General features: G+C 40.2%; 3 protein-coding genes across 3 annotated transcripts; all 3 read right to left on the bottom strand.

Moving 5' to 3' along the window:
• Positions 1-3,431: 3,431 nt before the first annotated feature.
• Positions 3,432-5,153, bottom strand: LOC122994227 (tripartite motif-containing protein 16-like). The gene has a single exon (XM_044368806.1). It carries the CDS (start codon positions 5,131-5,133, stop codon positions 3,460-3,462), a length of 1,674 nt encoding a protein of 557 aa, XP_044224741.1. The 5' UTR covers positions 5,134-5,153; the 3' UTR covers positions 3,432-3,459.
• A 5,158-nt stretch (positions 5,154-10,311) lies between these two features.
• On the bottom strand, positions 10,312-12,137 carry LOC122993583 (tripartite motif-containing protein 16-like). The gene has a single exon (XM_044367878.1). The coding sequence runs from the start codon at positions 12,000-12,002 to the stop codon at positions 10,329-10,331; it is 1,674 nt and encodes a 557-aa protein (XP_044223813.1). The 5' UTR covers positions 12,003-12,137; the 3' UTR covers positions 10,312-10,328.
• Positions 12,138-15,406: 3,269 nt separating this feature from the next.
• LOC122993433 lies at positions 15,407-26,691 on the bottom strand. The gene is made up of 8 exons (XM_044367584.1): positions 25,700-26,691; positions 23,474-23,537; positions 21,945-22,870; positions 21,431-21,599; positions 18,893-19,210; positions 18,288-18,385; positions 18,116-18,206; positions 15,407-17,725 (listed from the first exon to the last, which is right to left on the bottom strand). Exons 1-8 carry the CDS (start codon positions 26,060-26,062, stop codon positions 16,866-16,868), a joined length of 2,889 nt encoding a protein of 962 aa, XP_044223519.1. The 5' UTR covers positions 26,063-26,691; the 3' UTR covers positions 15,407-16,865.
• Between the last annotated feature and the right edge of the window lie 1,129 nt (positions 26,692-27,820).

Below are 27,820 nucleotides of genomic sequence, written 5' to 3'. Positions count from 1 at the left end.
TGCAGATTTTCATTTAGAAATAGGTTCATTTTATTTCACATTTCCTGCAGATCCTTATTTTGAATTATGGTCGGTCTTAAATTCTGAATCAATGCAGACTCACAGGATTAACTTGTTTAAATATAAAATACTTTGGACTTCGGTTTCGACTCAGTCAGGTCCGGCTAAAGGTAACAGATTGAGGAAGTAAACAAAACAGAGGAGAAGACTTTGCTCAGCCTGCATTGGTTTACAAGACACCATAAATTCAAACAAGCCAGGACCAGAGTACAGCTTGTACATTGTCAAACAACAGAGAAAGAAAATAAAGAAACAACCGAAGCATTTTTCACCTTCAGACCGTCATTGAGTAGGACAGAACTCCCAACTCACTGACAGAAGCTTACTATGTATTACTGAAATATCAAAATAAACACTAATTAAATCTTGTTTCCTACTTGTTTAATGGGCTGTTAAAGTGGATGAAAGGTTGGTAGATATTCTGTATGTCCAGAACTGCTGAGCTAGTTTACTTTATGTCTAGAACTTGTGTAATTTCTTGAGTCGTGAGGTTTCATACAGAATTAACTCTGAAATAACAAAATTAAAAAGTTCTTCAGTGGCTGCTGGTTAATCAGTTGGAGCTTTGTATTAGAACAGGACTATTTCTGTTGGCCTTGACTCAGTCTCAGGCTCATGTTGACTATTTACTTTGAATAACAAAAACATCCCTATCAATAATAATAGTGATATTGATTTCAAAGGTATCGCTCAGACCTAATGTGCATTTGTTGGTTTTGTTACATTTTCCATGTTGAGGTCTTAAAGAGCATTAAAAAGTGTGCAGCAACCCTATGAAGCTAATAGTAAATGTCCAATTTGAAATGCAGGAGTGTTCCAGCAGTGCAGAGACAGAAGTTATTTTAATTACCTAATTGAATAACAAATAATGAGCCCTGTGTATACACAGTTTGTACTACAGATGGGTCTCTATGACGACCGAGTAATGTGATATCAGAGTTTTTATAACTTGTGAATGTGACTGTTGAATGTGAGCTGCAGCGCAACAAAAAGACACAAACTGTGTAACAGAGCTGCTTCATTATGTGACCTCTGAGACAACCGTCTGCAGGTCAAACAGATCGGTTTGTCTTTTGCTGCTTAATTTAACAAATATTGAAATAAAATTATGTTTAAAATACTGTATATAGTTTCTAAAACGTTTACTGTGTAAATATAAATTGAAAAAATCTAAACTTGTTTTCTTTCAGAGTTCTGTGGTGATTTGAAGTTGTTTGTTCTGGATTATTTTCTCTCTGCTTCAGTCGTGGTTGGAGACACTTTTTCACCTTTTTCCTTCATGTTTGGAAAAATCCTCACATTTATTACACAAGACACTCTTCTTTGTTAAAGTTAAAACGGCTTTTAATTTTCATGTTGGGTTCATGATGACAAACAGAACCAACATGTATGAACTAGACACCAGTCTCCCTCAGGGTCAACCAATCACACACTGTCATCTGTTGTCATGACTATCCCACTACTGTTATGATGATGTGCTGCCACCTGCTGGCTGCTTCCTGTCACTGCTCACACCTGTCCACAGGTAACACAGCTGATCTGTTTTTAGCTTCACTTCTTTTTTGGACTCTTGGTGTGTTGACTTGTTTTGTGTTTCAGTGCAGCTGTTAACATCTGTGTGTCTTTCTGTTCACAGGAGCTGATTTCTGTCAGTCAGTCCCGGTCAAACATCAGGAAGTGGACCAATGTGAGGATACTGAAACATCACAACTTCTCCTGTTTCCTGTCATCACACACACCTCTGTGTCTCTGAGCCACAAACTGGCTGAAAGTCTGGAACTGATGAAGCCAAACTCTGGTTTGTCTTTTACCCACATCCCTGCTCTTTACTTTATTATGATTTCGATGATTAACAAACAGTAACATGATAAAGGAGATGAGCAACAAAACAGCAGGTGTCAACACAAATCTTCACCAAACATCTATTATGAACATGTCAAGTTCTCCTGATATTGATTCTGATTAGACTGAATGCAGCTTTTCATATGTTTGTTATCATTATGATGAAATGATTCCTAAATTACTTCTGGACTAGAAAAGGTGGAGTAACTTCACCTGTGATGGTTCAATAAATCAATCACAGTTGTCAGAAACACTAATCATGACAGTTTTAGATGCATTTGTTTGTTGTCAGTTAAGCATAAATAACAGAAAGTCTTCAGCACAGCAGGCAGTTTTGTGGATTGAGAGATTAAACCCCGAACAAAATGAGTCACAAGAAGTTTGAATCAAGTCTGGATTAAAACTTTACAACCCAGAAGCGTCTGACTGTGAGGTGACAGAGCTAAACACTGAACCAACATGACAGCCTCATTCTGAACTTTCATCTTCATGAAAATCAACATCAAAACTAATTAAAAGACCTCAAGTTCATGACGACACAATATCTGTTGTCTTATGTGTGTCAGGACTCAACAAAACATCTTCACATCCACATTTGATCAAATTAATTCTTATTATTTCATCAGTTTTTTCAGACCTAGGTACAAAATCCTCTTTATTGCCTCAATGTACAAATAAAACAACAAGTGATAGAAAACTCTGCTCATTTCTTTGTGATGAAGCTGTTTTAGTGAAGAAAGCTGAAAGTACAGAGACTGACTGACAAACGTTCTTCTGCTCTGAACATGAACTCTGTACTTTGTGGTGTTTCAAGAGGAAAACTGCCTCAAATAAACTCTTATATTAGTTTCACATTTTCTCCAGAAGATTTGAATGAGATCCTGAGATGAAGACAGAAGAAAATACTTTGTTCAATCTTGACAAAAACATCTTTATTGATTATATAAAGCTTCAGATTGTTCACACATTCAATCAGTAAAGTCTGTTAAATGACTCTTGTTCAATGATTTCATGTTCAGATTCACTTCATCCAGACAATCAGTTAGTTTAACCCAGAATGTCAGCTATGTACAACAACATAATAAATTATCTCTTCATTGATTATTATCAAGATAATTACAGTTCTATAACACATTTCTTTACAAATTTACAAAGTGATGAGAACAAAATATGTATAATAAAGGAAGTTCTGTTGTTTTCTCTGTTTAAGAAACAACAACAAACAAATACATCAATACAAACATAAAACGAACATTTAGAACAAAGAGAAGTTTATATTTTCATCTGAAGAAACATCAATGAAGGTAAAAGATGTCATCATGAGCAGTGATAGCCTCTATGGATAAAAACACACAGGAAAAAGTGACATTTAAAGAAACTCAAAACACCATCAGAACAACAAATGATAAAAAAGTGTTGACAATCTCAGTTTGATTGACAGCTGATCTCTGTGCAGCTCAGAAACACCACAGCAACGAGCTGTCAGGAACAATGGAGACAAAAAAGTGAAGAATTACAACAAAGAATCTGACACATGAAGTCTGAAATGACTTCTGTCTATTTGAGTTTACAGAATTCAGCTGTGACTTCAGTATCTACAAGCCGAAGTCCAGCATAGAGAGGCTGAGTGAATGTGGTCTGGACTCTGTGGAGGAGAGTCATGGTTTCAGAGACGCTGTAGAAGGACAGAATACCTGCTCTGTGATCCAGGTACACTCCTACTCTGGAGGAACCAGGACCTGAGACGGGAGTTGAGACATTGTTGAACCAAAAATCATAATTGTTAGTGTCACATCTTAAAGCCCAAGATTTGTCATTACATCCAAATGCACATTCCTTCCAGCCTCCTGCTCTGCTGATATTCTTGTATGCGACTGCTACATAAACTGCTCCTCCTCTCCATTCCACCTCCCAGTAACAACGTCCAGTCAGACTCTTTCTACTCAGGACCTGATAACATTCAGTGAATCTGTCTGGGTGACTAGAATAAGACTGGTGTTGACTCATAAATGTTGCTTTTCTGTTCCCCTCAGATAATAACACCTGTGTGTTTGCTGTGTTTGGATCCAGTGTGATTTCATATGAATATTTTAAGAACTCAGCTCTGGTCTTGGGTTCTGGTTCTGACAGTAAAATGTCCACTTCAGTCACTGTCAGTGAGATGTTTGTCCATTTCTCCCTCAGGATGTCCTGTAGTTGATCTCTGAGCTCTGACACAGCTGCTGTCACATCCTCAAAGTATCTCAGAGGACGGATATTGATGCTGGATGAGACTGTAGGTTCACTGAGTTGTGACAGTGAGGGGTAGTTGTGTAGAAACTGGTTGTGATCCTCTGTGTGTGAGAGCTGCTTCAGTTCAGCGTCTTTCCTCTTCAGCTCAGTGATCTCCTGCTCCAGCTTCTCCTGAAGCTCTTTGACTCGACTCACTTCAGTTTCCTGCTGGGATCTGATCTGCTGCTTCACATCAGAGCTTCTTTTCTGGATGAGACGGATCAGCTCAGTGAAGATCTTCTCACTGTCCTCCACTGCTTTATCAGCAGAGCGACTGACGGCCTCCACCTCCTGTTGAAGCAGCTTCACATCTTTCTCTCTGTCCTGGATTCTCTGCTGGATGTTTTGTCGACTCACCTCGAGCTCTCTCTGCCTCTCAGTCCTTTCTCCTGCAGCTGAGACTGTGTCGTGGCCTTTATGTTCATCCACAGAGCAGAGATAACAGATACTCTGCTGATCAGTACGGCAGAACATCTTCATCACCTCATCATGACAAGAGCAGATGTTCTCCTGGAGCTTCTTGGAGGGGTTGACCAGCTTGTGTTTTTTAAATCTAGGTGATTCATAATGAAATTGGAGGTGTTTCTCACAGTAAGAGATGAGACACACCAGACAGGACTTGAGAGCTTTCAGCTTCCTTCCAGTGCAGACATCACAGGCCACATCTTCAGGTCCAGCATAGCAGTGATCAGCAGGAGCAGCTTGGAGTCCAGTCTTCTTCAGCTCCTCCACTAAATCTGCTAACATGGTGCTTTTCACCAGGACAGGCCTCGGTGCGAAGGCCTGTCTGCACTGAGGGCAGCTGTAGATTTTCTTTTCATCCTCTTCACCCCAGAAACCTTTAATACAGCTCATGCAGTAGCTGTGTCCACAGGGAATAGTCACCGGATCCTTCAGTAGATCCAGACAGATCGAACAGCAGAATTTTGCTCCGTCCAGCTGAGCTCCTTGCTGCGCCATTTCACCTCTCAGTGACAACGACTGTCTAAGTTTCACTTTCTGAGAAGTGAAACTAGTTTGCGCTGTGATCTTAACAGCATGTGTTTCTGCAGTGAATGGAGGCTGCAGCTCTTTTACATGTTGGTTACACCCATCTTCAAACTGTAGATCTTAAGGGGAGGACCAAGGAAATATGTAGACAGACTGGAGCTTGTTGTGTTTGAGAGCAGGAAGAAGAGGGAGGAGTTATCAAGCTATGATTCATTCCAGGAAGAGGAGCAGTATGAGAGAGATACTGTGTGTTTAACCCTTTTTTATACAATGAAGCTCACGTCTCATTTGAAAACACTGGTCACCTGCTTTCTGGTGTCAAAGTCATCTTGGGAATTTGGGAGAGATCTACAGATGACTCCCTGTTTCTCTGAATTACTGTATTCTCCTAAAATCCAGCTCAGTTCAACTTTTTCTTAAATGCAACATTTCAAACAGAATAGATAAAGAATGAAGACATGAAACAATGTTGTAAAATATTGAATTTCCCAAAATGTTGATTAATTAATGTTCAGTATTAGTCCTTTTAGCATTTTAAACTCAGAACTGTTTTAAGATAATTGACTAGAAGCTATATTCTAATGTTAGATCTAAAAAATTCAAAAAGTAAATAATGTTGTTGCAGCTCTGAATCCCACAGGACATGAATTCACCAGATTATTTGGCTCTGCAGTTAAACTGGAGACTGTAATGATCCGTGTTACCCTCCGTCCAAAGCTGTGATCTACTTGTTTCATCACAGAACAAAGAAATATACAGTACTGTGCAAAAGTTTTAGGCACCTTAGATGTTTAGATTATTATCCCTTATGCAATACCATCAGGGAGGTGTCTGATCGGTCCCAAATTTATTCATGACATGACAATGACCCCAAGCATGCAGCTAGAGTCATAAAGAACTATTTTCAGCAACAAGAAGAATGATGAGTCCTGCAACAAATGGTATGGTTTGGCCCCCACAGAGCCCTCATCTCAACATCATGGAGTCAATCTGGGATTACATGTAGAAGCACCTCAGATGGCCTAAATAATAAATCCACAGAAGAACATTTTTTTCTCCAGGATGGTTACAACAACCTTCCTGCAAGTTACCATGAAAAACCGTGTTAAAGTAAACCAAGGTGAACTGCTGCTGTTTTAAAGGCAAAGCTGCTCACAACAAATATTGATTTCATTTAGCTTTCTGCTGTTTACTCAACTTTGTAAGAAGTTAATTGATAAATTAAAACAATTTATAGCAATATTTTTGTAAGTATTCTCACTTTACTTTTAATGACTAAAACGTTTGCAGTATATTATTTTGTTTTTCTTTTTTTTGTGTGTGACTTTAAGAAAAGGAAATCCACATGCTTTTCCCGTTTTTGTCTTCAAATCGGCAAATTGGAATAGAAATTAAACCAAAACCACAAAACAACTTGTTTTTCACATTTCTTGATATATTGATATATATATCTATATTATCTGCCCCGACTGCATCTCTACAGAAACATTGTCATTGGCTTTGCTTTCTAAAGTTCTTTCTGTAACAGCAGCAGAAAAAACAGTGAGCCTTGATTCATGATCCACCGCTGAAAAGACTAATAGAAACACCAGTAAAGGTAAAAACGTTGGTGTAAATGTCCCCAAAACAACTGATTATTGGATCCACTAAAGACAATCTGTTCGGGAAATTTTCAGAAACAATTCTACTGGTTATTACTCACAGGTGAATAGTTGTAGTTCAACTTGTGAGTCGATGTTCAGTTCTGGTCCACCAGTCAGTGCACAGACCATGTGACCATGTGACCTCTCTGTGAGTCGCCACCTTATTGTGGTGGAGGGGTTTGTGTGCTCAGAGGATGCTGGCAGCTGTGTTGTCTGGAGCAAAGCTCTTGGTAGGGTCTCCCACGGCAAACTGGTCCCCAGTGATGAGCCAGACAAAGAGCAATTCATGTCAGGACTTAATGTCAGACACGTTACTGGAGCTTGTACAGCACCACCCACAAGGAACAACCAGCCTCAGTTTAAAAAAAAAATGATCCTGCAGATTTTCATTTAGAAATAGGTTCATTTTATCTCAGGTTTCCTGCAGATCCTTATTTTGAATTATGGTCGGTCTTAAATTCTGAATCAATGCAGACTCACAGGATTAACTTGTTTAAATATAAAATACTTTGGACTTTGGTTTCGACTCAGTCAGGTCCGGCTGAAGGTAACAGATTGAGGAAGTAAACAAAACAGAGGAGAGGACTTTGCTCAGCCTGCATTGGTTTACAAGACACCATAAATTCAAACAAGCCAGGACCAGAGTACAGCTTGTACATTGTCAAACAACAGAGAAAGAAAATAAAGAAACAACCGAAGCATCTTTCACCTTCAGACCATCATTGAGTAGGACAGAACTCCCAACTCACTGACAGAAGCTTACTATGTATTACTGAAATATCAAAATAAACACTAATTAAATCTTGTTTCCTACTTGTTTAATGGGCTGTTAAAGTGGATGAAAGGTTGGTACATATTCTGTATGTCCAGAACTGCTGAGCTAGTTAACTTAATGTCTAAAACTTGTGTAATTTCTTGAGTCGTGAGGTTTCATACAGAATTAACTCTGAAATAACAAAATTAAAAAGTGCTCCAGTGGCTGCTGGTTAATCAGTTGGAGCTTTGTATTAGAACAGGACTATTTCTGTTGGCCTTGACTCAGTCTCAGGCTCATGTTGACTATTTACTTTGAATAACAAAAACATCCCTATCAATAATAATAGTGATATTGATTTCAAAGGTATCGCTCAGACCTAATGTGCATTTGTTGGTTTTGTTACATTTTCCATGTTGAGGTCTTAAAGAGCATTAAAAAGTGTGCAGCAACGCTATGAAGCTAATAGTAAATGTCCAATTTGAAATGTAGAAGTGTTCCAGCAGTGCAGAGACAGAAGTGATTTTAATTACCTAATTGAATAACAAATAATGAGCCCTGTATATACACAGTTTGTACTACAGATGGGTCTCTATGACGACCGAGTAATGTGATATCAGAGTTTTTATAACTTATGAATGTGACTGTTGAATGTGAGCTGCAGCGCGACAAAAAGACACAAACTGTGTAACAGAGCTGCTTCATCATGTGACCTCTGAGACAACCGACTGCAGGTCAAACAGATCGGTTTGTCTTTTGCTGCTTAATTTAACAAATATTGAAGTAAAATTATGTTTAAAATACTGTATATAGTTTCTAAAATGTTTACTGTGTAAATATAAATTGAAAAAATATAAACTTGTTTTATTTCAGAGTTTTGTGGTGATTTGAAGTTGTTTATTCTGGATTATTTTCTCTCTGCTTCAGTCGTGGTTGGAGACACTTTTTCACCTTTTTCCTTCATGTTTGGAAAAATCCTCACATTTATTACACAAGACACTCTTCTTTGTTAAAGTTAAACGGCTTTTAATTTTCATGTTGGGTTCATGATGACAAACAGAACCAACATGTATGAACTAGACACCAGTCTCCCTCAGGGTCAACCAATCACACACTGTCATATCAATCTGTTGTCATGACTATCCCACTACTGTTATGATGATGATGTGCTGCCACCTGCTGGCTGCTTCCTGTCACTGCTCACACACAAAAACAGCAGGTGTCAACACAAATCTTCACCAAATATCTATTGTGAACTCTTAATGGCTTAAAACTAGAATGAACATGTCAAGTTCTCCTGATATTGATTCTGATTAGACTGAATGCAGCTTTTCATATGTTTGTTATCATTTGACAAAATGATTCTTAAATTACTTCTGGACTAGAAAAGGTGGAGTAACTTTACCTGTGATGGTGCAATAAATCAATCACAGTTGTCAGAAACACTAATCATGACAGTTTTAGATGCATTTGTTTGTTGTCAGTTAAGCATCAATAACAGAAAGTCTTCAGCACAACAGGTAGTTTTGTGGATTGAGAGATTAAACCCCGAACAAAATGAGTCACAAGAAGTTTGAATCAAGTCTGGATTAAAACTTTACAACCCAGAAGCGTCTGACTGTGAGGTGACAGAGCTAAACACTGAACCAACATGACAGCCTCATTCTGAACTTTCATCTTCATGAAAATCAACTTCAACATTAATGAAATGACCTCAAGTTCATGACGACACAATATCTGTTGTCTTATGTGTGTCAGGACTCAACAAAACGTCTTCACATCCACATTTGACCAAATTAATTCTAATTATTTCATCAGTTTTTTCATACCTGAGTACAAAATCCTCTTTATTGACTGAATGTACAAATAAAATCTCAGTTTGTTAAAAGCAACAAGTGAATAGAAAACTCTGCTCATTTCTCTGTGATGAAGCTGTTTTAGTGAAGAAAGCTGAAAGTACAGAGACTGACTGACAAACGTTCTTCTGCTCTGAACATGAACTCTGTACTTTGTGGTGTTTCAGGAGGAAAACTGCCTCAAATAAACTCTCATATTAGTTTCACATTTTCTCCAGAAGCTTTGAATGAGATCCTGAGATGAAGACAGAAGTAAATACTTTGTTCATTCTTTAAATAAAACATCTTTATTGATGATACAAAGCTTCAGATTGTTCACACATCCAATCAGTAAAGTCTGTTAAATGACTCTTGTTCAATGATTTCATGTTCAGATTCACTTCATCCACACAATCAGTTAGTTTAACCCAGAATATCAGCTATGTACAACAACATAATAAATGATCTCCTCATTGATTATTATCAAGATAATTATAGTTCTATAACACAGTTCTTTATAAATTTACAAATTGATGAAAACAAAATATCTATGATGAAGGAAGTTCTGCTGTTTTCTCTGTTTAAGAAACAACAACAAACAAATACATCAATACAAACATGAAACTAACATTTAGAACAAAGAGAAGTTTATATTTTCATCTGAAGAAACATCAGTGAAGGTAAAAGACGTCATCATGAGCAGTGATAGCCTCCATGGATAAAAACACACAGGAAAAAGTGACAGTTAAAGAAACTAAAAACATCATCAGAACAACAAATGATAAAAAAGTGTTGACAATCTCAGTTTGATTGACAGCTGATCTCTGTGCAGTTCAGAAACACCACAGCAACGAGCTCTCAGAAACAATGGAGACAAAAACATGAAGAATTACAACAAAGGATCTGACACATGAAGTCTGAAATGACTTCTGTCTATTTGAGTTTACAGAACTCAGCTGTGACTCCAGAATCTAAGAGCCAAAGTCCAGCATAGAGAGGCTGAGTGAATGTGGTCTGGACTCTGTGGAGGAGAGTCATGGTTTCAGAGACGCTGTAGAAGGACAGAATACCTGCTCTGTGATCCAGGTACACTCCTACTCTGGAGGAACCAGGACCTGAGACGGGAGTTTTGATATTGTTGAACAAAAATTCATAATTGTTAGTGTCACATCTTAAAGCCCAAGATTTATCATTGTATCCAAATATACATTCATTTGAGTCTCTTGTTCTGCTGATATTCTTGTATGTGACTGCTACATAAACTCGTCCTCCTCTCCACTCCACCTCCCAGTAACAACGTCCAGTCAGACTCTCTCTACTCAGGACCTGACACCATCCAGTGAATCTATCTGGGTGACTAGAATAAGACTGTTTTTGTTTCATGTATGTTGCTTTTCTGTTCCCCTCAGATAATAACAGACGTGTGAATGCTGTGTTTGGATCCAGTGTGATTTCAAATGAATATTTAAAGAATCCAGCTCTGGTCTTGGGTTCTGGTTCTGACAGTAAAACGTCCACTTCAGTCACTGTCAGTGAGATGTTTGTCCATTCCTCCCTCAGGATGTCCTGTAGTTGATCTCTGAGCTCTGACACAGCTGCTGTCACATCCTCAAAGTATCTCAGAGGACGGATATTGATGCTGGATGAGTCTGTAGGTTCACTGAGTTGTGACAGTGAGGGGTAGTTGTGTAGAAGCTGGTTGTGATCCTCTGTGTGTGAGAGCTTCTTCAGTTCAGCGTCTTTCCTCTTCAGCTCAGTGATCTCCTGCTCCAGCTTCTCCTGAAGATCTTTGACTCGACTCACTTCAGTTTCCTGCTGGGATCTGATCTGCTGCTTCACATCAGAGCTTCTTTTCTGGATGAGACGGATCAGCTCAGTGAAGATCTTCTCACTGTCCTCCACTGCTTTATCAGCAGAGCGACTGACGGCCTCCACCTCCTGTTGAAGCAGCTTCACATCTTTCTCTCTGTCCTGGATTCTCTGCTGGATGTTTTGTCGACTCACCTCGAGCTCTCTCTGCCTCTCAGTCCTTTCTGCTGCAGCTGAGACTGTGTCGTGGCCTTTATGTTCATCCACAGAGCAGAGATAACAGATACTCTGCTGATCAGTACGGCAGAACATCTTCATCACCTCATCATGACAAGAGCAGATGTTCTCCTGGAGCTTCTTGGAGGGGTCGACCAGCTTGTGCTTCTTTAACGGAGCAACATCATAATGAGGCTGAAGGTGTTTCTCACAGTAAGAAACGAGACACACCAGACAGGACTTGAGAGCTTTCAGCTTCCTCCCAGTGCAGACATCACAGGCCACATCTTCAGGTCCAGCATAGCAGTGATCAGCAGGAGCAGCTTGGAGTCCAGTCTTCTTCAGCTCCTCCACTAAATCTGCTAACATGGTGCTTTTCACCAGGACAGGCCTCGGTGTGAAGGTCTGTCTGCACTGAGGGCAGCTGTAGATTTTCTTCTCATCCTCTTCATCCCAGAAACATTTAATACAGCTCATGCAGTAGCTGTGTCCACAGGGAATAGTCACCGGATCCTTCAGTAGATCCAGACAGATCGAACAGCAGAATTTTGCTCCATCCAGCTGAGCTCCTTGCTGCGACATTTCACCTCTCAGTGACAACGACTGTCTGAGTTTCACTTTCTGAGAAGTGAAACTAGTTTGAGCTCTGATCTAAACAGCATGTGTTTCTGCAGTGAATGGAGGCTGCAGCTCTTTTACATGTTGGTTACACCCATCTTCAAACTGTAGATCTTAAGGGGAGGGAACAAGGAAATATGTAGACAGACTGGAGCTTGTTGTGCTTGAGAGCAGGAAGAAGAGGGAGGAGTTATCAAGCTATGATTCATTCCAGGTAGAGGAGCAGTTTGAGAGAGATACTGTGTGTTTAAACCTTTTTTTATACAATGAAGCTCACGTCTCATTTGAAAACACTGGTCACCTGCTTTCTGGTGGCAAAGTAATCTTGGGAATTTGGGAGAGATCTACAGATGAAGCTCAAATCAACTTTTTCTTAAATACAACATTTTAAACACAATAGACAAAGAATGAAGACATGAAACAATGTTGTAAAATATTGAATTTCCCAAAATGTTGATCAATTAATGTTCAGTATTAGTCCTTTTAGATTTTTAACTCAGAACTGTTTTAAGATAATTGACTAGAAGCTATATACTAATGTCAGATCTAAAAAATACAAAAAGTAAATAATGTTGCAGCTCTGAAACCCACAGGACATGAATTCACCAGATTATTTGGCTCTGCAGTTAAGAAATATATATTATTTTGCTTTTCTGTTTTTCACGTGAATTTTAAAAGATGGAAATATATGTGCTGTTTTCGTCCTCAAATTGGCAATTAGAATAGAAATTAAACCAAAACTTGTTTTTCACTTTTATTTTTATATCTACAGACAGCTGACAAGTTAAAGGAAACACAAGTCCAGGCCTGAATACTTGATCCCTACAGTGAGAGGGTCTGGTGGCTCTGTTATGCTGTGGGGGGCATTTTGCTGTCATGGTTTGGGTCCATTTGTCCCCTTAGAGGGAAGGGTCACTGTAAATCAATACAAAGTCATTCTGAATCATCAACTTTGTCCTATGATGAAACATTTCTATCCTGATGGGAGCGATCTCTTCTAGGATGACAATCCCCCCTTTTCATAGGGCACGACGGGTCACTGAATGGTTTGATGAGTATGAAAATTATGTGAATCATATGCTATGACCTTCACAGCCACCAGATCTCAACCCAGTTGAACACCTATGTGAGATTTTGGACTGACGTGTTAGACAGCGCTCTCCACCACCATCATCAAAACACCAAATGAGGGAATATCTTTTTAAAGAAAGGTGTTCGTCCCTCCAGGAGAGTTCAGAGACTGTAAAATCAATGTCAAAGCTGAGGAACACCATTCTTCATGTTTGGAAAATCCTCACATTTATTGTACAGGAAACTCTGCTTTGTTAAAGTTAAACAGCTTTTAATTTTCATGGTGGGTTCATGATGACAAACAGAACCAACATGTATGGACTGCACACCAGTCTCCCTCAGGGTCAACCAATCACACACTGTCATCTGTTGCCATGACTATCCTACTACTGTTATGATGATGTGCTGCCACCTGCTGGCTGCTTCCTGTCACTGCTCACACCTGTCCACAGGTAACACAGCTGATCTGTTTTTAGCTTCACTTCACTTCTTTTTTGGACTCTTGTTGTTTTGACTTGTTTGGTGTTTCAGTGCAGCTGTTAACATCGGTCGGTCCTGATGAAACATCAGGAAGTGGACCAATGAGAGGATACTGAAACGTCACAACTTCCCCTGTTTCCTGTCATCACACACACCTCTGTGTCTCTGAGCCACAAACTGGCTGAAATTTGGGAACTGATGAAGCCAAACTCAGGTTTGTCTTTTACCCACATCCCTGCTCTTTACTTCATTATGATTTGGATGATTAACAAACAGTAACATGATAAAGGAGATGAGCAGCAAAACAGCAGGTGTCAGTATCAGATTCATTTACTGGAATCTAATAATCACACATATTGCATTGACCTCTTTTGGCAAAGCTTCCTTTAAAGATTAAAGGCACACGCTGTCTCCCAAAATAACACAGTATAATAGTAAGGGAAAATAATGTTAAGTGGTACTGTGGTCTCCACATGGCTGTATTTTTTCTATGAAGGTTGGAATATAGTCCTCAGCAGTACAGTAATGTACTTAAGTACAATCTTTAAGGTACTTCCACTTCACCTGATTTCGATTTCATGCTACTCCACACTTCCACTCCACTACATTTATCTGATGGCTGTGATTTGACATAAAAATATAGAGGTAAGCTTGTCAAATACAACATATTGTTAAAGATTAAAGAAGCTTGTTGTGCTGCATATCACTACCAATTTACTTTCTCCTACATTATATATTTCTCAACAAACTTGAGAACAAATTCCAGAGGTTGTGATATGTAGCACCACATGCTAGTAAAACTGTAGGCAGAACTGCATTCCTGCACATGCTCAGTAGCGTCCGCCTTACACACAACTACTCTCCAGAGAACTGAAAACATGATCGCTGTTATTAGTCTAAACAAACTAACATGACCAAACTCTTCATAAACTTGTTTTTGAGTGGAGGAAGATGGAGCAGCTGTGGCTCAGGAGGTTTGATCCCAGACTCCTCTAGTCCATATGTCGAAGTGTCCTTGGGCAAGATACTGAACCCCAAATTGCTCCTGAATGAAGGCTGTGCCATCAGTGTGTGAGTATGAATGATTAGAAAACTCCCGATGAGCCGGTTGGCACCTTGCATATTAATGTGTGTGTGAATGGGTGAATGTGGCGTGTAGTGTAAAGCGCTTTGAGTGGACTAGAAAGGCACTATATACATTAAATGCAATGTAGACTTTAAAACAAGTTTAATGCTTGAAATGACATTGTTTGATGTAATTTGGGTGAACTTTAGAATAAACGTTGGGACAATTTGTTCAACCTTAAAGAGGAGAGAGGAAAGTGAGCTGGTAATTAAAGTAAAATCATTAAATTCAGGTTTTTACACATTAACACTGTAACAAACTGCCCCATAAGAAAACTAGAAAGGGCTGAGAAGATGCAAATCTCCACTAAGGCTGCACATACCTCTACATTTGTTATTTAAATAATTATCTTTGTTATAAATCAGCATCTTGATCCACAACTGCATCAAAATATACACTGGTTAACAGGCTGGTGATGCATGTACCATATTATTCTTTATTCAGGTAAGTGCAGTGGTTAATAGGAACATTTGTGAATGAAAATATTCAGTATACCACAATGTGAAGAGATGGTATCTTAAAAAAAAAAAGATTTCGAGATATGTTAAAATACAAACGTGATGACAAAAGAACTTCCTTCTCAGAGATGATGATGAACAAAAGCTGCTGTTGTTGGCTCTCTGTGTGGTTTTTCTAACCCCAAAGAAACATCACGCTGTCAGATAACCTTTATGAATCATAAGAAACACCAGAGTTTAGAGCTGCCTTTATTTATTTATTACAAAATGACATGATAATCGTAAAAAACTGTTCATGACAGTATCACAAAATGTAAACATGGCATTTATTGTGTTTTTCCTCATTCCACAATAAACTTTGAACTGATTAATAGTGAACATACAGGAGTTATTATGGGGGGAAAAGTTGCAGATGTTACCTTTAATCTGCAAACAAACGCATGCAGATGATGGATTCATCCGAAATAACAAAAACAATTTTATGCTTCTGAAGGATTTTAATTGCTGATGTAAAAATGTTTAAAGACGAAATTCGTACTATCGCAACTTTACAACGTTACATATCTCGAAAATATCAGCTTTTCAGAAACAAATGGTGTTTTCAAAGCTTTCCTTCTCAGTATGATTTATTTGGGCAGATCTGAATGCAGCGATTGTACTCAGACTAAAACAAACGTCCAATAATAAACTAATTCTGGAGCAGTTTGTGATCTGAACTTTTTTTTCACATATTGTATGCAGAAGGAATCCCCAACAGCTGCAAACACACGCTGCTACTTGCTTAAAGGAGGGCCGCTTTCGGTCGACACCAGATGAGGTTTTACATCAAAACGCGTCAGCAGATCTGTCAGTCCACTGGTGACTTTTTTATTAACAGTGGAGTGACTCGTAACCACAGTTCACTGCAGGGCTGTTGTGTTGTATTGTGAGGTGTAGGGCTGCAAATAGCAGTTATTTTCAATTAATCTGCCAGTTATCTCCTTGATTCATCAATTAAAGGTGCAATACACGACATTCAGCCTCATTGGATGTCAGCAACTATTTGCTATGTAGAGATATAGCAGAGTAATGGCGTCCTGAGCAGAGAATGAAGTCACACTCCATTTGTGTGTGTTGTTATCCGAGTTTCTCTGTTCTTTGTTTTAGTAGCCGGTCCGGCCGTGTGTCCGTTTCCAACATGGCGGCACAGTGTCACAAACTTTCTCAAACTACAGCTAAACATTAATTGAATTGAGTTTCCTGATGTAGCTGGTCAGGTGATTCTTCTTTTCCTAAACTTTATTGAGTAAACGACGTGCACATTTTTGTTTTGGTCTGAGATGGTGCTCTAGTGCGACATCTAGTGGGGCTGAATGTCACATGTTGCACCTTTTAATTGTTTGATTTATAAAACAGTGAAAAATCCCCGTCCAGTTATCCCAGAGCCCAAGATGAAGTATTCAAATGTCTTGTGTTGACAGAAAAACAGTCCAAACCCAAAATTATTCAGTTCACACTGATACAAAACAGAGAAAAGCAGCAACTCCTCACATCGGAGAAGCTAGAACCAAAGAGTTTTGATATTTTCCTAGTTGCAGATTGATTTTCTTTCAATCGACTAATCGTTTCAGCTGTAGTGACGTCTTTCACTGTCAGTGTGCGTGGCTCCTGTAGGATTTGACCCCTGACCTCATCCTCCCATGAGCCCACCTGTCACTGAGACGTTGGAGCAAAGCGTTTCTCTCCTGCGTGGACGGTAACGTGGCGGCGCAGGTGGCTGCCGGAGATGAAGGTCTTACCGCAGTACGAACACCTGAACTGCTTACAGTCCGTGTGCACGGTCATGTGGACCTTCAGGGATCCGGACTGGGCGAAGCGTTTGCCGCAGTGGACGCAGCCGTAGCGCTTCTCGCCAGTGTGAACGCTCTGGTGGCGTTTCAGGTTGCTGGAGTCGGAGAAGCGTTTGCCGCAGAGTGCGCAGACGAACGGCTTCTCGCCCGTGTGGACCCTCATGTGCGTCTTCAGGTTCTTCAGGCAGGCCAGAGTTTTACCGCAGCAGTTGCAGACAAACGCCTTCCCGCCACTGTCCTCTCTGCTGACGCCGTCCTGACGTCTCCACCCATCCCTTCTGATAAAAGCATGCTGCGTCTCTGCTGTCTCTTTCCTTGGCTCATCTGCAGGTAACGGCGCCCTCTGCTGGCCGTCCTGGAAGCCTGCAGGCTGCTGGTGCTCTGCAACAGACAGAGTCACCTCACTGACAGCAAACGGGAAGCTGCTGCATAAATCAGACGCAGCTGAAACACTCTCGCTGGTGTTCAACACGTATGAGCAGCCCGGGTCCTCACGCAAAGGATTCTGGGTACTGCGGGGGGCATGTTGGACCTGTGGCTCGTACATCAGACAGTCATAACTGGCCGCGTCGCTGGTGTCTGACATCTTGCTGGTGTTGGAGCTGACATCACCACCCGTCCACGACAGAGACGCGCTGCTGTCCTCTACTACTTCCTGTTTGGTCAGCAGGGGCGGAGCTTCTGTTTCCATCTGCTGTCCTTCAACAACACAACAGAAATCTTCTGGAAAGAAAAGGAAAGCAGGATATCACGATTTTTATACTTTTTTCAAGCATACAAATCAGCAGATTTCAACAGTATTTTGCACGATTACGGTTGACATTATCACAATTATTTGTAGATTGTAGATTTGTAGAAAGTACAATATTTATAAAGTAGCATCAAATGGGAATAGTCAAGTAAAGCACCTCAAAACTTCAGCACAGTCCTTGAGTAAATTTACTTATTTACTTTCCATCACTGAAGTCTGAAAACTAAATATATTCACTTAATTGTTATACATGTTGAAGAAAAACAGAGATTGTTTTCTGCTTGTAAAATAGCTGAAATGATTGACTGATTATCAGAATAGTTACTGATTATCGTTGCAGCTCTGTGTGTAACTGTACTCACTTTCCTGCTCGGACTGAGACCAGGACTCATCATCATCCTCCACTTTGATCACTGCGGTCGTCAGTTTGGCCGACTCACCTGCAGCAGGCTGCTGTCAGAGCAGAGATAGAATAAAACTGAGGGAAGAGGATAATGAAGGAAATCTGTGAAAGACTCGTCTTCCTCCACTCACCGCCTGCTGTGTGGTTTCATGTCCGGAGTCTGAGGATGGCTCAATATCTCTGCACCGTGGTGTCTCCTGGGGGGACACTCTGGACAGCGCCGCCCCACCTGGAGGAGACACGGTTAAAGGTACACAGCAAGGTAGCAGGTATTTTACAAAACAACGACAGAAGAAATGTCTTTTGTCATAATGCATGGTCTTTTTTGCTGGTTTTAACTTATTTGTTTTTTCATGCTCTTGATTGATGTTATTGTCCCACAATGCAATTCCCATTTAATATAAAAAAACTTCTCATTTTCTGTCATCACAAAACGGTAAAGAGAATGGTATCAAACTACGCTTTCTAAGGTCAAGAAAAATGAACTTAACGCTCATTTAAGTGACTAAACATTGTTTGGATAATAACAAATCCCATGTAAATACCGATGGGACAGTGTTTGCGCAGGGTGTGCAGTTTTCCAGATGTAAAGCAAACACAACACAAGCCGGATCAGCGTTGCATTCATATTTTAACGTTAAAAAAACAGAGATTCATTCGCTTTCTAGTTAAATCAAATTTTAACGGTTACTTTTTTTTTTTTTAACTGTCAGTAAATTCAAATTTTAACGGTCACCTCCAGGTGTTCTGCTCCTCCGCGGTTCGTTGCCGGGGTGATGAGCGGGCAGCGGAGCTCGTGCGCGGCCGCTCGCGAGCAGCAGCGCGGTGCCGCTGGCGGTAGCCACGGCTCGCAGGGCGGTCGCGCGGGCGGCTCGGAGCTCCATGAGCCGCAGTTTCCTCCGCAGCGCCTCGTTCTCTTTGCGGCTCCGCGAGATCTCCAGCTGCAGCACCGCGTAGCCGCCGTCCACGAGCTCGCAGATCTCCGCCACTGCCGTGTTGGCCAGCACCTCCATGATGGATGCGAGCTGCGCGTGGAAGGCGGCGGCCGGAGACATATTTTATTCCTCCGCGTGCGTTTGTCGAAACAGAATAATCCAGATTACGGCCTCGTGGCAGGTGACAAAAACAGAAACGCACGCGCCCGCTGCGTTTATCTGACTGGCCTCTCACCTGATGTAAACAGTTTCGAGACAAACCAGGAAGTGATGCGAGAGTAAAAACGACCAGAGACAACACGGACTGCGCATGTGCAAAGTATCCTTTTACATTATTTTCGGTATTTTCAGAAATATTGCAGGTGTGACAACGTTAGAATGGTAATCATACGCACATTCACACATGCACGAAAAACATGCCTCAATGAAATATATGAATTAAAGATAATTGAGTTCAAATACATATTTATTTAATATTTGATTTTCAGTAACAGTTAACAATTATTTCATTATCGATTTTTTAATCTCTTTAAAACACCCAATATTCACTCATAAAAGATGACAAAAACCACCAAATATTCACATCTGAGGAGCTGAAACCAGCAAATTTTGGGGACGTTTGCTTAAAAATTATACTCAAAGAAGGGGGGCAAGTAAAAGTCAAAATGTGTTACACTCAACTTTGTCCAAAACCCAAAGATATTTTATTTTTTTCCTCATTACTTACATTGAAAGCACATTTGAAGGGAATAATAACAGGAAAACCTCTCTCAGTGTTCATATGGTGTTTTAGGAAACACTTAAACTGTGAACTTATTCTTTAACTCAAGGTCCACCACTAGTTTTTAGAGCTTTCTCAGTCTCCCAAACCTACACTATTTCCATGAAAACTGAGCAACCCTAACTGCTGAATAAGAGCGTGCTGTGGTTGGAAGATTTTTGAGTTTAACTATAGTTCTATAATACTTTAACACTCAGTATTTAAAATGTGGCTAAATATCAAGAGAACAAATCTCAGTAAATATTCATAAATATGGATGGGACCTTTCTGCACAGATTGTGCAGTTTTCCAGATGTCAAGAGATGTAAGAGTTCAAACTAATGATTATTTTCATAATAGATTATTCTTAAAAACACCCGACATTTTCACTCATAGATGCTGACAGAAACCAGCAAATGTTCACATCTGGGAAGCTGAAACCAGCAAATTTTGGGGATATTTGCTTAAAAATATGTACTCAAAGAAGGCGGGCAAGTAGATGTAAAAATATGTTACAGTCAAATTTGTCCAAAACCCAAAGATATTTTATTTACAATGATATAAAACAAAGAGAAGCAACAAGTCCTGCAACAACAGAATAGTTGGTATTTTGGCTTGATAATGAAATAAAAGATAAACTGATTATGTTCGTGATTAATTTTTTGTTGATTAACTAAGACACATACATCATGTAACATGAGAACCTTATCTCAATAACATTTTTTAATCACCTTTTGTTTCTTATAACCTTAACGAGATCAAAAACAAAAACAAAAACAAACTTGTGACCTTGAGGTAACAGCAGCATTTTAAAAAAATGAAATCACAACCTTTGCTGCTTTTAGGTTTTTTTTTTACATTTTTATTTATAAGTCAGTTTTATAAAGAAGATACAACATGTAAATCAGACAGCTTTAGAGTCGTTGGAAGGTTTATTTTTTATCATTTGATGGAGCTACGCTAGCAGTTTCCCTCTGCTTCCAGTCTTTGTGCTAAGCTAAGCTAAACACACCCTGGACCTAACTCGATGATGAAACTGACATCCCTCTTCTTATCTGACTTATTATAAGAGTGTCACAAAAGTTTGTCATGTTAGTTTAACAAAATACTCACTTTAAATACTGTCAAACATCTCCTTTGGGGTTTTAAATACCTTAAATACCTTGTGTGGCGTGTTACTGCTGCACATACCTTCAACAAACACAAATCTGTTGTTACAAAGGTAATAACTGATACAAAACAAATTTCAGAACTTGTTTATTAACCAATAATGACAAACTTGTACTGTATGTGACTTATACAGTATCTTGCTTCTCACACAACAGTTAACTGGCCTGAAATGTGTTTGACCTGTGCACCATACTTTCAGTGTTTCAGACATATTTTAACAGCAAAGACAGAAATCATTAGAAACCTCTTTCAAATTTCTCACCAAAGTGGAGCTATTTTAAAAATGAGACATGATTTTATAGCCTGACATTGCCAGACCACTTGCGTATTAGTCTGGAACCTCTCTGTTGATTCTTGATTTCCAAGGGCGCAGACCAAAATGCCTCTGGACGCAATTGGATAGACCTACAATCAATCAGAGCTATGAAATGTGGGACGTAGCGCTGAGCGACGTAGCGCTGAGCGACGTAGCGCTGAGCGACGTAGCGCTGAGCGACGTAGCGCTGAGCGACGTAGCGCTGAGCGACGTAGCGCTGAGCGACGTAGCGCTGAGCGACGTAGCGCTGAGCGACGTAGCGCTGAGCGGCAGAAGTACAGCAAACACGTCTTTCTTAACAATAAAATCTTTAAGTGCAGTTGTTTTTTCTTCCTTTAGAGAAAATATACCGTCCAGTGCATTTAATACTGTCACAACAGTGGATTCAACAGACAGTTCCACATCAGCGGCAGCCATCTTGGTTGTTTACAAAAATGCATCAATGACGCTCCCCTGTACAGTCAAAGTAAAACTTACAATTGGAAAAGCATCATTTCTATAATTCCATAATTTTGTTTTAAGTGGCTTTTCCTTAATATAAAAATGGATATACAGAGCACATAACGTTTTGAAATAAAACCTATGACTGATGTGAAATGGCTCAGACGTCGGGGTGACATTTCTTCATGTGTAACGTGAGGCTGTATTTGACGATGAAGCTCCTGGAGCAGCGGGTGCAGGCATACGGCCGCTCTCCAGAGTGAATGCTCAGGTGCGACTTCAGGTGAGCCGACTGCGTGAACTTCTTGCCGCACTGGCTGCAGCTGAACGGCCTCTCCCCCGTGTGGATCCGCATGTGAACGTCCAGGTTCTGAGACGTGGCGTACGTCTTGTTGCAGATGGAGCATATGAAGCGTTTCACTTTGCCCGCCCCGTTACAGCGCTGCGATGGACCCGATTGGTCCCTGTAGACGGCGAAGTTCATCGTGTCGGCCTCGTCGTACCCGAATGCGGAGTTGCTGCTTTCAGATAGCTGGCAGTCTGTGGGCGTCGATCCCGAGACGTTGATCAGCTTGAGGCCGAAAGCGTCGCCGTCCATGTTTTCGTTTTGGTGAAACTGAGCGAAGGCCATGTGGCTTTTGGACTGTTTGCTCCACGTCGGAGTGAGATCCAGTTCTGCTCCGTCTGTAGACTGAGACTGAGAGTCGATCAGAGTGCTGTTGGCGTAATACACCTGTCTGCTGGCGCTCGACATGGGAGGAACCAGCGAGCACTCCTGGTGGACCAAATGGATGTCAGGGTCCATCTGCGAGGAGTACGAACAAACCAGCTCGCCGCCGGCTTCCATCTCGTCACCGCCGAGCTGAGCGGAGCAGCCCGGCTCGCTGCGAGGAGAGTCCAGACTGTAGACGGACACGGTCTTCTTCTGCGTCTGTTTGGATGTCGTCGGACTTATCAGTGTGAGCTCAGAGGACGACTTCCTCTCAGCGTCTTCGTTTCCCGGCCAGGGTCTCTTCATACTCCGGCCGGTTGGAGACGACGTGGCGCTCTCTCTGGCTGCAGCTGTCGCTCTGTCAGCGGGTGCTTTGTCCCCTGAAAGAAAAGACAAAACATATTATCACCAAGCTAAGAAAGATCACAACAACACTGAACCGGTCCATATGAATGAAGCTTTTTAGTGTTTTAGCGCTGAGTCAGGCCTTATGTTTTCAGCATAAAGTGAAAAACATGCAGTAAAACAAGCCAGTTATATTTAAAATACATGAAAGTCAGTGAAGCAACAGCTGACATGCAGATTAAATGCTTCTCAGTTGCAGAAATGTGTGAATACAGTAACTGATGGCTGAGAGCTGCCACCGTCACAGGAGTCACTGTTGTTTTTTGGTTTTTTGCTGTTAGTATATTTATGTTATCATGCCTCTCTTTCCTTATGTTTTTTGGAACCAAAGTTGTCATGAGCCCTGGTTTTCACTGAGTTTTACAGGCAACACTTTGAATTTTCAAACACATTTATTCTTTAAATTAAAAATGCATCAAAAGCCAAAAAAAACACTGAATTATAAACAGTGCAGTAAAGTTGCTGTGTTGGCAAGACGGTGACAGATCCATGAATTTGAAGGTTATTTTTTTTTAAGTACCCAGCTTCATATGCAGCGACTCCACACGCGGTCCAGACCCAGAGATTGAGAAACTCACCTTCCCCCTCGAAGGTGTCGTTACTGTCCGAGTCTTCGTCTTTGATCAACACCACGTCTGGAAGCTGCAGAAGATGAACAACACTGTTGTCACATCTGATGATTATTATTCAAATTTAAACAATTAAAATAAGCAACCAGGAGAGTTATGTGTTTAATACATGAGATATTGATTTTATATCTGTGAAAGTTCACTAATACTATACAAATGTTAATGACACATCTTTGTGACCGACAGTTAATTGAAATATTAATACACTGACCATAGATTAGCTTCCACATCGGTGCTTTTCTATAGAAACTTTAGAGTGACCATTGTTGCTATTATATTTTTAATCCTCATTATCTCAACATCTCATTGATGATCACGTTATCTCAACAGCAGCTTTCTGACTTTTTTTTTTTTGGGGGGGGAGATAACGAGGTAATTAACAACGAGAAAACGACTTTCAGCCCAAGGCAACAAGGCTGAGATAAAAATAAATTTAAAAATGTCTATCTTGAGATAAGTTATCAACATCACCCCCCCTGTCAGCATGCACAGAGCATGTGCAGAGGTTTGCAGCAGAGATAAGGTGATAATTAACTTCTGATCTAGAGATTATATACACACCTTCTGCACCATATGCAGCATTTCATGTATATTTTTAAGGCGTAATGGCACAATATGAAAGGATGCAATGACTTGTCGACTTCCACATGATGAATAATATTATTAAAGTAGAAATTAAATGTCCATTAAGTCCAAAAATATGCATATATGTATATATTTATTTTATATTTTTGTTAACTTGAGGTTTAATATTGTGATAATAACTTGTTGGACGTTGTTCCAACTGTATGACTTGTACATATATATATATATATATATATATTTACAAAGCATAATTTTAAAGATTCATTTTGACCTTCAGAGCTCCAAAACAAACGAGCCAAGACGTCACTTTTGTTTAGTATTTATGAGGGTGCTGCTGAGCTGATAAAAATCTTACATTTAACTGATAAAAACACGTCTACTGCTGTGTTCCTATGGAAAAATAATCATGATAACAATTATTTATTAAAGATAAGTCTGCCATTCATTTGAGTGGTTAATCATTTTGTTCATAAAATGTTAGAAAATTGTGAAAAAATATCCTTAACAACTTCCCGCAGATCAAGGTGACATAGTCACATATCTGCCTGTTTTGTCAACAGGCTGAAATCCAAATTTAGAGCTGAAATGATTAGTTGATCAATTGGTTATTTGATTGACAGAAAAATAATCTGCAACCAATTTATTAATTGTTCTCATTTTCACACAAAAATACTAAACTTTGTCCAGTTCCAGCTTGTCAGGGACCAAACCTGTACTTCACTGTCACTTTAATACTTTAACTACATTTTACTGATAATACTTATGTGCTTTTACTTGTAATGGAGTATTTTTTCGTCGCTGTATTGGTATTTTTTACTGAAGTAAAGGATCTTTGTACTTCTTCCACCGCTGCGTTTCCCAAGTTGAGACTCTGTTTCAGATTCCCAACAAAGATGGAAACAGGTTGAAAATCTTATTTATAATTCAGAGAACAGAATATGTTTTGATCCGGATGTTTGGAGGAGTCTTTGGTGATTCTGAAAATACCGTCAGAACTACGGTAACGATATTATCAATTAATCAATCAGTCTTTATTTGTATGAGCTTTTCATACAGGTTAGCGCTGATCAATGTGCTCCACAGATGAGCCGATAATAAACCAATAAAAAGACAGAGCAAGTGATTGATTTCCGAGAGGACTAGCCTCATAAATATTTATCTATCGACACCGCAAAAACAACAAAAAATATTTTTTTAAAAACTATCTGAAACCAATGTGACCAATGAGAAAATGTAATAAAATAGATTTAAAAGATATAATACAGTAACAGTAGTAAAATAGGGTGAAATAAAAATAGATTAAAAAGACAAAACAAAATAAAAATGATGACAATGAAATACACTAAAATAGATTTAGCTATATAATAATAATGATGATGATGATAATAACAACAACAACTAAAATAATAATAATAATAATGATAATAATGATAATTTAAAAAAAAAAAAAAAAAAAAACAAACAAACAGATAAAACAGATTAAAAAGACAAATAAAATCGATGAGAGGGATAAAAATATATAATAATATTCGTAATAATGAAACGGAGCTGACGGATATAATGATGGAGCCAGGCCGGGCGTGTGTTTACCTCCTCCCGCAGGAAGACAGCAGCTCCTCCGTCTCCTCCTCCAGCAGCAGCGGTGTCTCCTCCATCATCGCCCCGCTGCTGCTGCTGCGGTGTTCCCGCTTGCTTTGCGCCCTCCGCGGCCGCTACGACGACTCCGGGTTCCGCCTTCTTCCCCCCGCAGCTCCCGCGGACCACAATGGACTCGATGAGGTGCAGCTTCTTCCTCAGGTCGTCGTTCTCCTTGTGGCTCCGGCTGATCTCCATCTGCAGCACAGCGTAACCTTCATCCACCACCTCGCAGATCTCCGCCACCGCCGCTTTGGTCAACGCGCCCATGATGACGGACAGCTGCTCGTGCAGAGCCTTGCTGGATAAAACCGACATCCCGTCGCTCGAGAGGACACCAGGCCGGACCGAGACTCCTGCTAACGGGCACCACGGAGCTCCAGCGGGCTCTGAAACAACCGGAGAGCTGGGTGCGTACGTTAAATCTGCCTGTCGCCTCTGACCACAAAGGAGGGGAAATATTTTGTTTCCTTGCCTTCCGCGATATATTTTTCCTAGGAAGGCGAAGCCACGACCCGCCCTCCTCTGCCTCTGATTGGCTTAGCCTGATATTCTTACCCCTAACCCAAACCAGTCTCACTCCTCATGTCTGATCCTTACCAACCTAAACAACGAAGGTACCGAGCACTAGCCAATCAGAGGCAGAGTAGGGAGGGCCATGACTTCGCCTTCCTAGGAAAAATAATTTGGCTTCCCTTCCAATTCGCGTTTCCGGAATAACATTACTCCTTGACTTCAAACTAAAAGTCTGTTGTTGTTTTTGTTGGGTGTGAAAGACAACAGCATCTGTTGGAAGGAGTATTCAGATCCTTTACTTAAAGATCCTCTCCAGGCATGTTTTAAGATGTGCATAAAATACTCAACTTTGAAAAATACTCTTGTCAGAAATGTAAAATGGCATCTACTCCTTGTCCTCCTGATTGTTAAAATCCCAGAAAATATACGACTATATTTCACAACAGACGAGATGTCTCCTACTTCACTGTAAAGGTCATTCTCAATGTTTGTGCACTGGAGGATTCAAGTTTCCACATCACATTTCTGCAAGTCGAATATTGGACCAGGATTGGCTTTTAAACCAGTTGTGATGTCACAAATCATGCTCGTAGGCCCGCCCCTTAAAATTGGGTTTTCAATGAGCTCAGAGAAACTTTCCACTTTCAGTAAAATTAAGTACATAAGTATTATGAGCTTGATGTAGTTAAAGTATTGCAGTAAAAGTAGTGGTTTGGTCCCTCTGACTGATATATTATTATATATGACATCATTAGATTATTAATAGTGAAGCATCAGTGTTAGAGCAGCATGTTACTGTTGTAGCTGCTGGAGTGGTTCCCAACCTAGGGGTTGGGCCTCTCCAAAGGGTCAGCAGATAAATCTGAGGGGTGGTGAGATGATTAATGGGAGAGGAAAGAAGAAAAAACAAAGTTCTGATACACAAATCTGTTTTCAGTTTTTGGACTTTTTCTCTAATCTTTGATTTTTGCTGAATTATTGGATCATTTGAACATTTATTGAAATGAAAGCATGTGAGAAGTTTAGAGGGAAAAATCACTATTTGGTGGAGCTGTTAACAACTCATAGACATGTGAAATGTGACCCCGACTACACACTGCTTTTTGTAAGACGTCAAAAGCCAAAAAGGTTGGAAACCACTGGTTTCATCTTTAACAATGTGTTGTATTTTAAAAGCTTGTTATATTATCCATTGTGTCAAATCTTCATCTGTAAAGTACCTGACTGACATAAAGTAATTCAGCTCCGGGCCAACCTCAGAGCCAGCTCTCCTTACCAGTCTTTCCAGCCGCATAGCGTCCCTCTTCTTAATGCTGCCTCCCCAACACACCATAGAATAGAGAACAACAACAGTGGCTACAACCGACTGGTAAAACATCAGGACCTCTTGTTTGCTGACTAGTCCAGTCTATCACCCAGCTGTAGCCCCAGGTGCTTGTAGGTCCTGACCACCTCCTCATCAACCCCCTACATGGAGACCGGTTGCAGATGGGGCCTGGTCCTCTGGAAGTCCACCACCATCTCTTTGGTCTTGGAGGTGTTCAGCTGCAGATAGTTCAA

Source organism: Thunnus albacares, chromosome 12 (assembly GCF_914725855.1).
Source record: "Thunnus albacares chromosome 12, fThuAlb1.1, whole genome shotgun sequence".
NCBI lineage: Eukaryota > Metazoa > Chordata > Actinopteri > Scombriformes > Scombridae > Thunnus > Thunnus albacares.
This window is presented reverse-complemented; position numbering and strand designations above follow the sequence as displayed.